Source organism: Battus philenor, unplaced genomic scaffold, assembly GCF_028537555.1.
Source record: "Battus philenor isolate CCGP_79_NKW_IND1 unplaced genomic scaffold, ilBatPhil1.0.hap1 SCAF_17, whole genome shotgun sequence".
Classification (NCBI taxonomy): Eukaryota; Metazoa; Arthropoda; class Insecta; order Lepidoptera; family Papilionidae; genus Battus; species Battus philenor.
The window spans coordinates 471,073-484,592 of NW_027181679.1; the positions used below are offsets into that span (position 1 = coordinate 471,073).

Sequence of the window (13,520 nt, forward strand, 5' to 3'; positions counted from 1 at the left end):
TTTTTAAACATCGCACAGACTATTTGTACATTAACTGCTATTGACACATATTTAATAAATTTTATTACTTTCATACATAGGTTTGAAATTAAATTACATATTTTAAGTTTATAATAAACTATTCGTTTTCCGTTATTACATACTCATCCAATTTAGTTGACATAAATGTTTCTAATAAAAAAAAAATGTACTAAATTTCATCATTGGTCTTAAATACACAAAAGTACAAATAAGACAGCATCTAATAGTTTTCGAGTGGTGGAAATTACGGTCGATGGTAAGTTATTTGATGCGGGGAGCGCAGGACCAGCTATCGTGGTGACCTTTGGGAAAGGGCCTTGTCCTGCTGTGGGCGTCTCTTCTGTGATATAATGATGATGATGATGATAAAGTCGGTATCTTCATTAATATCTAGTTACCATTCCTTAAATACATATGTTAAATATGATGATAAAAAACAAATCCAATGTAGAATCTCAGACTATTGCCGAAGCGCATGTCGTCCGGAATAACAAAAACTTTGTTAACAAGACGAGTGGCACAGATAACGCAAGCCGCGCAAGTTGATTGATCCGCGCTCTCGCAGCGCAAACGGCGCTGTAATTACCGAAAAAACAGCGCTTTAATTGCTGCTCACGCATCGTGAAATTGATTGTGCCCGCTAACGATCGTTAGGCGCTGTTGCGACAGCCCGCAGCGCGATCCGTCTCCGACTGCACGACCATTGTACGAACTAGCATCAACGCAACGCTATTGGAGATATATAGCGGACATTGGATCTGCTATATGCGAAAAATTAAATGCGAATTATGAACACGAATGAAATCTTTTTGTACCGAACCTGGTTATGAAACATTCATAATAATTAAAATGCCGATAAATGAGTAATAAAATTATAGAGATGAATCTTAACATATTTTTATGTAATATATTAATTTATTCCTAGCTACCATAGATAACTATATATTCATTTTTTATACATAAACTAGTTTAGTAAAGTAATTAAAAAATAAAAAAGCATATAGCTGATATTAGTTTTGAATGACGTTTGATGCAATGTGCTTATAGCAGATTATAGCTAAAGCTATATATTGTAATACTTCGATAATAATGCTATAATTACGATCTGAAATAGGCTGAATGAAGACCCATAGTTTAGATTTCTTTACACCTAAAATCGAGGAATGCCTAAGGATTTTAATTTGGGCCATTACATTATTTATTATACAGGATTCGGAGGCCGATAAAATCCTTTCTCGATTAAGCAAACGCATCCTGTTCTGTTACGAATCTCTAGTTTAGTATTTCAACTGGTCAGGTATTTAATCATAAAAGGATTATGATTTGCATAAAGTTATAAAACTTAAGTAGGCAAACAGTGTACTTGAATAAGATGTTAGAGGAAACGGCCACGATGCCAATAAAAGTACAGTAGAGCGAAAGTACGCGATAGTGAGATGCAATCGCGTATCTATCAATTGCATCTGGGAGCGCCGCATGACTACATTACTGAACTTTCTCGGCTGGATAAAGACTTCCTAGAGATCCTCGATACGGCAAAGGCTTCCCGATTTCACTTGGCCCCTTACCATACTATCAAGCCATTTACCGCTGTACAACATGTTTGTCAACTTTACGAAAATAATATCCCTTAAATAATATAAAGAAATATCAAGTTATAACGAACATGTTAAAAATTATAGCAGTGTTATATTTTTAGTTTTGAGGTAATAACAGAACACTGGCAACCCCGAGTGCGCATGCGCTGTAATGAGGATTTAGCGTGGCCCAGCTCGTTAGGAGCGCTATGCTCGTGTGAAATTTAAACTCGCTTCCACTTTCGTATAGCTGGTTGACGACGCAGCTATTTGCGACGTTAGCTACGAGGTATCAGGGCTATTACATTATCAGATGGGGTTAAGAAGGCCATTCCACGAGCCGCATTAGTGGACCGTTTAAAAGATTTCCATCCGCGCTGTAATCGCCTTGAGATAGCGCTTACATTTTAATGGAAGCTTTTATAAAATATTCATATTTAGAACTGACGTCATACATTTGACCATACGAAATATGTACATGTTTAAATTTAAAGTTCAGAATAGTAGACAAACAGATTTTATCTACCTCTCTCAATCTTACACAAATACATAAAACATGTACACAGAAGTAGACATAGCATTCGCAATTATTTACTACATATACATAAAACTATTTAGAATAGCAATTAAATTTGTATCAGTTTCTTTGAATAAGAATAATGGACATTGGATATTTTTTTAGCTCGTGGTAGAGTAAGTCTTGGCATGTTTTTATATTTTTTAACTGAGTATCTTTCTCAATATCGAAATTGAAAACATGTTAGTAGCGCCTGCCTGCATCCATAGTATTCCTAAAGCCACTGTAAAGTTCTCGTCAACTGGTCCCGGCATCGCATGGCGCTGGAAGCGTCTGAACTCCATTAGCATGTATATTGTCGTCGACAGAGGCCGCCGTCATCGTCGTTGTCGTACGGAGGTGCGGTAAACGACGACGTGCGCTCGCCGGGCTCCGGTGGAACCCCTGGACCTCTCAGCCAACCGCCGCAGCAGACCCTCGACGCCACAGATCCAGGTAACATTCACAACTTTTGTTCAAGACTATGATCACCCGGAATGGTTCACTTGGACCTCCAGGGGTGCTCGGGATATTCGACGACGGTCTACGTTGTTGTCCATAACATTGGTATCCATGAAAACTAATCTGCTTTCGATAGTGATGAACTAAAATTAATTGATTCCTTGTGTCGAAAAAGTAACTTTAGATGGAATAACTTATTGACCAACATTCCTTTTTTTACATCCACTCACAGCGTAAACAATTGATTAAAGAAAAAACTTTGGGAACCTCTGTTCTAGGCCGTCTAAAATCTGATATATCATCGCCGTTGCATCTTATACATTGCGCGGAATACACCTTCTAATTTCCACAAACATTGATAACCATTTCTGCTCATTGATTCCTGTTATTTTCCGCTTAATATCATCTATAACAGCGATTCCCAAACTGTAGTACGGGTACTCTTTAGAGTATGTAGATACCTAAAAGTTATATTGGTACAGACAGAAATACTGACTTGGTAAATGTTTTGAAGAGTTTATACATATAGCGGACACAACCCAGTGGACGCGGAGAGGATGTCCCCTTCTAGGAGGACCGACTACATAGTTTAAGTCGCGGAAATTTCTCTGGTCGCGGGCAGTGCAGCGCCTGTGACCGTGGCGATGTTTGGGAGAAGCTTATGCCTTGCAGAGGGCGTCCATCTGCTTAAAATAAGAAACCTATAGCCAAAATATTGTTGGTTAAAATATTGTTCACCGTATATAAAAATCAATGGTTTGATAAGTATATATGTCTAGTATATTACACCGGCTGATTAGAAATGAAAAAGGTGTGATAACATTATAGATTTTTTACTAACAAATGAGCTATACATTCACTCATTTAAACATCTTTTGTAATATACATGTATATAATATACTATAATGTATTATTTCTACAATACTTAGTTGTATAATGCAATCATAGGAGAGCTCAATTGGGTTATAATTACTATTATAAAATTGAGTCAACCTATTTTTGAATCGATCTGTCACAAACAGCATTTACAGATTCCGCGGGTTTGCGCCTAAGATCTCTTTTAGAGTAGCTAAGCTCGAAGGTTCTCGGTGGAACCTCGGCGTGCTCTTAGATCGCTTCGGTACCCGCGCCATAGGACTAACCTCAAGGGCCACCACGGGGGACACTTGGGCTGTCACTCGTCGATAATGCCCGCTTAACATTCCGATATAAAAGCGCCCGAGAAGGCCGAACCTTGGCTTCGCCGGTTGGTACTGCTTGGTTAATAAAACAAAACTATTTTTTCTATATTACATAAATAGTCTCTATAAATTATCTGAGGTGCAAAAAAACGTAAATAAATAAATGTGTGACGTTACGAAAAATGAAGAATCTTAAAACTTTCGCAGAATTGAACTTAAAAAACTCGTGTTTAATGAAAGCCGGGCGCCGCGTATTTAAATTGAAGAAGTTGGAATTAGAGTCGGCCGTGCGCGTCGCTACAATTGATTCGGTCCATTTATTAAATTGACTGCGGCGAACGTTAGGATTCCGTTTTCGAAAACGTCCCGTGACGTCATCGGACGTGTTCATTCCTATTGGGAAGCGTGTGCGCGGCGTCGGAGTGATTGTAAGACGGGAGGTCGCATTGCGGGCGCCAATCAACACGTCGACACCCTTCAAGAGCCAATTCACAAGTGACAGCGACACATCGTCGGCTCACAATCGGGTCTCACCTTTCTTCGCCGAGAAAAAAATGTGAGCGCACGAGCGGCGCGCCGGCTGTCGGCGTCACTCGGCGCCTCTCGCGCTGCCCTGCGACGCGGATGACGGATGGCTGTTCATTGAGCACCGGCCGGCGCACAATGCGCAGCGACGCGCCGCGCGATGCGTATCCTTACATCGCGATAATCTCGGCCGCGGCAATTTGTGTGGGATTACATTGTGTATTATTCAAATCGCTTGTGTATTCCACTAAGTGATGGCAGCGCCACTAGCCGGGCCCGCTTCGAATGTCAGAATTAACTCAACGGCAGTGTGCTCGGCGTGGATCGAATTCTGTCACGTCATCTTATTTCTCGGAAGTATATACATCTTTAATACTACCACTTGAAGTAATTAGCGTTACCGACAAATACTGAGTATTCAATATCGTTATGTAGCCGTTAGGATTTTATTATTGTATTTTCATTTAATTTGTACACATTGTTATAATTTATTTGAAAAGAGCAACTATTGAGTTACTGGCCGGCCCTTCTCGGCAGATCAGCATTCCGACCCGGTGGTTGCTTGCTGCACAGAGTTTAAATAATTGACGTTTGAATCGTCTAACTCGTGTAAATGCCTTAATAAAGATATTTTGAATTTGAATTTATACTCTAGCGGTCTATCTGTTTAAAAATGACAGGCCATCATTCCGATGTTCAATAAATTCATGAAAAAAAAACCTCGCGAACGAATAAAGGTGTGATTTCACAAAAGACGCAATCACAAGCGCGCGGCTTTTGACAGCTGTCAAAAATGGGCAGCGCGTTGGCGCGAAAACTAACAAAGCATCAGCGGGATCGGTGTTGCCATTTTTTCCCGCATTTTCGCGTAGTTTTGGTGGGAAAAAATTATGCTTTCGAAACAGGTCCGTGTAATTGTTTGGTTTGTCGGTCCGGGCGGCGGGCGCTGCGGAATGGACCAAATTGAATTTTCGCGAGCCGCTTTACACCATTTGCGCGTACTTATACGTACCATTTTAATTATTGCGTCGCGGCCACGCACGAGCTTTTAGTCAAAGGGCTTTCGGTGCGCTGTCGTTTTGTTCACTGTTCACTGTGTTCGCTTTCATTTTTGTCGGAGCCTACATGTGCTCGGCAGCGGTCGAGAGTCGATAGTTCGTGCGGCGACGTGAACATTCCTAACACTAATTACAAGGTAACGCGATACTCTTATTGGCTTCATCTATTTGTAACGCGAGCGACATGTCGCTTTTTATGACGTCGTCGGTGGAAGGCGTCGCCGGGGCCGCAGATGCGAAATTGTTTATAATTTGTTCGCGTTTTTTGCTCGGCGCGAAATGAACCGATGCGCAATTACCGCTTCTCCGCGCGCACGACGTGGGGACAATTTTAATCGATCGCGCAATTTTTAAAATTCCTTTCAATTTTGCAGCAATTGATTGCAATACCTTTACATTTAACTGCATATTTATGCAGGCGTCCAGATGCCAGCGCCTAGACCTTCACTTCTTGCGCGACAGCTGATCTCTTACTGTTACTAAATCGCAACAACTATTTCAGTTCCATCGCATACACGTGTAATAGCAATATAAGAAATATCTTTACAGAAAAAAACTGAAACACGTATTATATTTAAATAGTTTGGATGATATCCATTCGCGTGAAAAAGAGATGTTTCTTTTGGACATGAAACGGTCCACAAGAAGAATTATAGCGATAACAAGGTACAAGTAGAGATCTCGCCTATCTAATCAATCACTGAAAACAAACTGACATAATATGAACATAACTGGAAAATATGACAGTTGGAAGTCTCGAATATATTAACACTGATTAAAACATGGCCGATTCGATTTCGCGCAAAACTGAAAGAGATTGATAATTAAAACTAAATTTTCAAACACCGAATGATTTATCGATCCCAACATCGGGAAATTGGCGTAGTTTTCATGCAGCAAGTTTCTATTTTCGTATTAAAATTTGTGCTTTTTTATCGGTTTTTACAACTGAAGGTAATAGTGTCGTACGGTTAATAGGGGTAGAAAATGTACAAACAGCACTTGTAGGCGACAATAGAAAAGTTGTTTGAGCTGAGCAAAAGAGAAGCGGGTAGTCGCGAAGCCCTCAACGCGGGCGCCGCTCTCGCCGCGAAGGGTCGGATCGAGGCCGTGAATTATTCAAACTTCAAAATTTCCCTATAATCCAATCGGGGCGCCGCGCCCCGGGGGAAGGGGCCGCCGCCGATTATTCGCGAATTTAATATTAATTAACCGGCCGCTCACCGGCGTAATTGCGTTTTTCAATTACAACTGACAATTACGCGATGAAATCCGCGCGAGACGAGATCATTCGGCTAATTGCTGATCGCACCGACGTCATTTAAAATTCACGAAAGCTCGCGTCCCTCACCCCCTCCCCGCGCCCGCGTGCCCTCCCCCGCCCCGTCTGTGTCCGCCACTGTCACAACACAACTCCGTACATTACTGTACAATCAGATTTCTTTGTCCCTATCAATGTTAGAAACAGAGAAGCGGCTCGAATCTGTAGCCTTCTGAGGATATTAAGTAAGTCTTGTGTCTGTGTGGCCTGTCGATTGCATCTAAGATAATGACGATATTAATCTGTTTTTTTTATTTGGAGGAGATACAAGGCACAGGCCGTGGTGGTTACGTTGTCAAACAGACAGCCGTACATATATTCGCTGCAGGGCGAGATAGATCAGCCTTTGTTCCTGAAGTCGTTCATTAACTTCACCCTCTACATACATTTAAAATATTGCTAAACGCAATTCCAACAACGGTTCAAGTCACTTTGTTCATACATTCACTAAGTATTTCCATTTACCGTCACGTCAGATATGACCAGACCACTGACAATTCAAATTTTGAGTCAGAACAAAGGTTTAATAAAATATTTAAGCGCAAGCTAGTTGACTATCAACTTCAAATATGAAACAAACTTGAACTGAGCACTGAAAATTAAGTTTAGATCTAAGTAATCTGAAACACAAGTATTAAACGATATGTTAATAACTGTAACTAAGCCGGTAATGTTAAACATTGGACAGTGTTAGGGCGTTGTTAAAAACTAACAAGACTTCAATGATTAAAAAATAAGTTTACTTCAATTAAGGAAATAGTTTAAGAGGTTAAAGTAATTTAGATTAAACACTGTGTCATGCAGAAATAAGCAAAAGTACGAAAATATATAGGTAATTGTAAAAACAAAGGCACGGACACCAATGTCTGTGGAATAGATTCAATAAAAAGACAATGACAAACCCATGACCTCGTTTTGAAAACAATCTATAACGAATACACTTTGTTATAATTAAAAATGTTAGATAATTTCTTTAATGCATTATTTATAATTATGGATTGCTCAGCTAACTGATCGGGAGAAATTTGAATCTGACATTAAAAGCACTTCGAAAATGGAAACTCCAGTAACAGGCAGTGTCACAAGGACGTAGGCTGTGTGGCTCTCAGGTTGTTTTCTAAGTATCTAAGTTGTTGGTACAATATCCGAGAGTCTCGAGCAGCGTTTGATCCTTTCTTCCAAGAGGAATAATAAACTGAAACAGAAGTGGATGAATAAAGAAAGCATAGTGACCGTAAGCCCCTACCAATGTTTCGAAACTCGATCCTGTAATTACGAGTCGATCGCTCTTAGCTGCGGGGTGTTGGCGAGTGGATTCTAAATAAAATTATCGTCCCCGAGTCTGTTCGCATTATCGTCATAATCCCCCTCGAGCAGACGCAGCTCGTTGCGGATGCGACGCACGGCCGCTGACCGCTGCCTCTCCGCAGATGTGCCTTGAATTCCGTAAAGCACCGCTCATCCGGGTCTGGTACAAGAACCTTATCTGTAAAACTGTGTGTCCCGTACGAGAACAAGCGGTAACAGTTGCTACACATTTCAAATTTAAATAGTTCATTAAACCGAAACAAGAGGAAATTGTTAAAAATTTAACTACACTCACTAAACTTGGGAATGACTTGCTCCGCTTCATCGAAGACATCTGTGAAAATGTTTTTAAAAACACTCGACTGTGCTTATAATGCTACATTATTACATAGATAATAACAAATCTAATATGACACTAGATATTTGAGTGGTCGTATAATAAACATTATAAAATAAATTCACGGAAACATGGAAAACTATGTTAAAATAATAATCAGATAATATAATCTCGGAAACAAAGTGATTCTGAGAAACAGCTGTAATTAACTGGTGTCCGTTCAACGGAGTTAGTCACGTTGTGTTTGCTAAATAAAATATCTGTCATCCTATTAAGAGATTGAGTGTTTGGTAGGAAATATTTCTTTGGAAGAGTACAGATAATCTAAGAATGGATTTTAATAAATTTCACCGGCATTGAGGTTGAGGAGGTTTTCATTAAGTTAGGGGGGCCTACTGGAATTACTCATCATGTCAACTCATAGTCCTTCCTCGAAGATCACCGCAAAGAGGCTTTCGCTGCCTGCATCCAGTGACTCCGTGTAACCTTACCTATGTTTTCGGTCTATCTAGAGGAGGGCTTAATAATCTGCTTAATGCATAAGTTATTTTTGATAATGCACATTGCCACATTAAAGTGGAAACAGAATAGAGTGAAGATATATATATTTTTATAGTGTAGTTACAATTGTTTGTATTTCGAACGCGAACGAATAGTTTGAATAGGCAAAGGCGATGACGTCACGCCAGTTAAGACCTAAAAGTAAGGCTGTACTGCGCGCTCGGACCGTCACGCTGTTGGCGACTAACTGACGGAACGAAAGGCGCCAATTGATTGGCTGCTCGCACGCCTGTCTAACCGCTTTATGCATTTTACACCGGATTGTTTAATTAGCTTCATTGTGGAATTAGTTTCTTGGACGTTAGCGGATCATGACCAAACCGCCGTAGAAAATCCTGAACTTTAAAGAATTTATTGAATAACATTTGTTTTAATGTATGATACTCGTATCGTGGTACATTTATACAGCATTTAAATTGACATTACCGATATTGTCCAAAATTACACGAAGGCCTTCAGACGTGTACCGCGCAATAGACAGACGATTTTTTCAATGGTTTCGGAAGACGCTGAATGCCGGCTGCCGTCAACCGGTCTTATTTGAAATCTAAGGGTTGGCTAAAACCAGCTGTGGACTTAGAGCTGAACTGATGATAACATTTTATACCTTTTGCGGTTCGTCTAGAGTCTTCAGAAACCATCTTAACGAAAGCACATAGCCTTGAAGAAGATTGCGTGCAAGAGGAAACATTTTCAGATTAAGAACTCTTTTGGTATCTAAAGTCGTAAGCCAGATGTTTCCTACAGCATTTCCCTACAACTTTTTTTTAGTTTCATGTGGTTAGATCTCTATTTCTACAACGTTGTACATAGTAATTTTAATGCTGCATCATCTATACAGGAACACATAACAGAACCATTACTCATACGGTAACTTTTAATATGCTTATAATTTATATGTACTGGTGGTGTACCTATATAAATAAATAAATAATATTTATTAAAGAACCTGATTTTATCTAGAAGTTAGCTTTACAGAAAACATTATAAAGCTTATATAAATTCTAAATGAATTAAAATTTAACTGATTAAATACATGTTTCTAGTTGTATTGCGTGTGTCGTTCTGTATGGTATATATGTATCATTGATTTAATATAATCGAGTACATCATAATCTCATAAGAATAGCTAATATGAAGTAGCAGTAAGCGGGGCACACCCCCGAGCCATTAGATGTAGCGTGGGTAGGCTTTTGCTAGGTCTGGACTGTCTGCAAAGTCAAGGTTGTGGGAATTAATTGTCGCGAACTTTAAGCGAGGCCTATCCCTTGCAGTGGACGACATCGGTTGGCATTATGATGATGGTTGGCTTGTGTAACAGTTGTAATTTCATGATCACTGTTGTCCACTTCATGGGTGCGCACTGCATTACTGAGCCGCCTCGCGTCCGCAGCGTAATGCGATTCATCAGTTAACGTAACAGATAGCGGGGCGGCGCGGTCCTCCGGAGGGCCGGCTTATCAATATTTCAGGCACAAAATTGAAAATGACTGGGGCCCGCGGCGTATCGAAAGCGATAAAATATTAACCGGCAGCGATTTCCCGGCGTTTTGCCGACGTTTTCCCGACGGCGCCGCGGCCGACCGCCGCGACCGGCGATCGCAAAGTGCTCGTTAATAATTCAAGCGGGAGGATTATTAAATTCTACGAATGCTCACTTTGTATCCAATATCGGAACGTGTTTAATATTGGATTAGCCGAGGGCGCCGCTCCCCCGGGGCGTGGTCCTCGTGACGGATTCCCGTTACCTTTGCCAGTTTACCCGGGTTATGATTGGTCGTCGACCGCTCGTTTGGAAATCGAACGCAAGACAAGCGGCTCCGCGCCCATCCGAGAAAACTCGGCCGATTACTGCCTGAAAATATACATACATGTTCAAGTTTATTTCCACTTTATATTAATTAAACTCTACGTTTAATTTTATGAACTAATTGTTGCTATTATAAAATAACAGGACATATGTTTTAAACATATTTAGGATTGAGCAATTTAGTTCAAGTTCGACTAGGGTATCATAACGATTTAAGTTCTTTCTGTTCGGTTCCCATAAAGACCGAAGCGCCACTAGGTCAACGTTGCGAATGAAAATATACACGGGAAACATGAGAAAGGATTCTCTACCACAGCAACATTAAAAATAAACCTCCACTAGGGTCCAACTGAAAGCAATGCTTTACTGCGAAATCTTTAAGTGCAAGGCTCCACTAGAGCAGTATCCAGAGCGATGATCTATCAGAGTGTCATCAAGAGTTACTTTAAAAACATCAAGAACGAAGCTTTACTAGAAATCGCTAAGGAACCAACAAAGTGATCACTTTAGGCTTTTTTATTATTATGGTCTATGTTCCACAGATATTAGAATCACTGCCTTTGTTTTACATTCACGTTCCTTATTTACGATATTTTACTCACGTTTTTTTTTATGTTACTGCATTTAAGTAAAAAATAAATTAAGTCTCTTAATCTATCTTAGCTACGCCCTAACAATGTACTGTTTTTAAGATTAATTTTCGTGTGAACACTTCCTCATCCCTACTCCATGTTGGCATCCTCAGGTTGTACGCCTTCGCCACATCGATGAACCTTGCGATCGCATCTTGAGTCTCGTCCGTGCAATACACGCACGAGTTCGTGTGACGTGATATTGCTACCGCATGATGGACACTGCTATACAGCCCGAGGGTCATTTTATTCCAGTGCATCATGGAAAGCAGGGTGTTACTAGGTCACCATCAAGTGCAAAGATCTATTGTGCTACTACAGTCATGTGTACAAGATGCGTGCTCAGTGAAGCTTACAGCAATATTGATGTTCAGTAGAGCATCATCAAGTTAAATGGCGCATAGCCGCACAAGACCTCGTGAATGCGGATTGTGTGAATGCGACGATTAGTTCAAGATCCGCGACACAGTGCTACAAATAAAAGCATTCCAAAGCGCACCAGCACAAAGAACCCACCACCCGGGGTCGTTATTGTTCAACCCTTTGGGTTTTTTCGAGTCGTGGTAATTGTCAGGATAACACTGGGATTGTGTTTGCTTGGGGACGAGGGTGAATTTTCGTAGCATCGCCGAGGGCCTTTTGTGTATGAATATCAATTATATATCGTCGATTTGAATTTTCGAATTAGATACAATGCGACGCGGAATGGAGTCAATTTTTAATCTGTTTACATTATTGAATTTTTTTAATTTTTCCGTGGACAATGAAAACAGGTTTAAGTGAGAGATTTAATAAGAAAATTTTGCTCCAAAAACTGACAAGAAATCTTTTTAAAACCATTTTAAGTGATTGGTCCATTAAAGTGACTCGTATATCTTTATCGTCGCCTATATCTTCGGCGTATGTCTTTCCTCGAAAGAACAAACTGAGATAGTTATCGGCGGTCGGCGCAGAGCCTTCATCTCCCTCGTTAGGTCCGCCCGGCCGGCTAATGCCCCGGGTCCGACCGCCGACAATTCTAAAACATATAATTTCCCATTTACGAGTAACAAAAACGTATCGCGATCCCGCTGTTTATCCAAATGCCCGATTCCACGCCGAATGCGCTTAATTTTTTTTATTCATATTCCATCAAAAGGGTGAGAATTACAATTGACGTACAAAAAGCTGTCAGAATGACAAAGTGATTCGTCATACGAATGACAGCTGCGCGCACGAGCGGGACAGAGCGCCGTCCGTAGAGCGAGATGGTCGCCCTGACAATTAGAAACTTGCGTCTACGCAACTTTGGCATCCCCTGTCCCTTTTAATGCATGTATATTTTTTTTAATCTCGTTCCGTAGCGTCAAATAACATGTATGCTAAACAATTTAATACAGGGATTCAAATGGTTATTTGTTGTTATAATCCCAGTTAAAAATATCCCCGGGTTATTCGAGATAGGGGACATCGCTGGCTGCGTATTAAAGTTTTACGAATAAATTTTATTAAACAGTACAGTTATACTCTTCGAATGCTTTGAATGAATACAAAAGTGATCAGATGAAATAAAAATTTCATTGAGAATTTTTTAATACTACCTTCATATCTCTTTATGTTTCGTTACGTGTGATCATGAACTCGATTAGTAATAAGCCTTTGGATATCTCTTCGTTTTTATTACCGCCTGGTACATAGTAATTAATTAACGTTAGTATTTAATGACATGCGACGTGTTCATTGACAAAAAAATTGTTTATGGTATTTCTTAATGATTTATTATTGTCCCATACATGGGATGCTAGGCCAACTACATATCCTAATTGATTTCTTCATTACTCGTGTAATGTTTCTCAGTCTATTTACACCTGTGACCTATTTTAGCGAAGGACAGTTCGTTAGTTTTAAAGGTCTACCAGTGCCAGCCAGCGTCTACCAGTCTAGTGAATAAGTAAGCATCTTCTAGAATGTACTAGGATAACAAAAGATGACTGTCAACTGATTAGAAGTCATCATTAGTGGGCGGACAGCTAACAGAAACCGACGCGCGTCCGACAAACAGAATTACATGCAACTTAACATTCAAGTCATTTACTCGAGCTACCGTGCCTTGCCACGGAATACAGCCATTCTCTAAACCGACCAGCTGTCCTTGATCTTCAAATACACGGTATTCAGTTGTCCATTCTTCG

General features: G+C 40.3%; 1 protein-coding gene across 9 annotated transcripts in view; it reads left to right on the forward strand.

The window, feature by feature from the left end:
- hth (homothorax) overlaps positions 1-13,520 on the forward strand; it is a 375,595-nt gene that overhangs the window by 114,124 nt on the left and 247,951 nt on the right. For all 9 annotated transcript variants that reach the window (XM_068762761.1, XM_068762765.1, XM_068762762.1 and 6 more), the window contains exon 7: positions 2,484-2,610. In XM_068762761.1, coding sequence (XP_068618862.1) covers positions 2,484-2,610 — 127 coding nt within the window. The remainder of the gene's footprint in view (positions 1-2,483; positions 2,611-13,520) is intronic.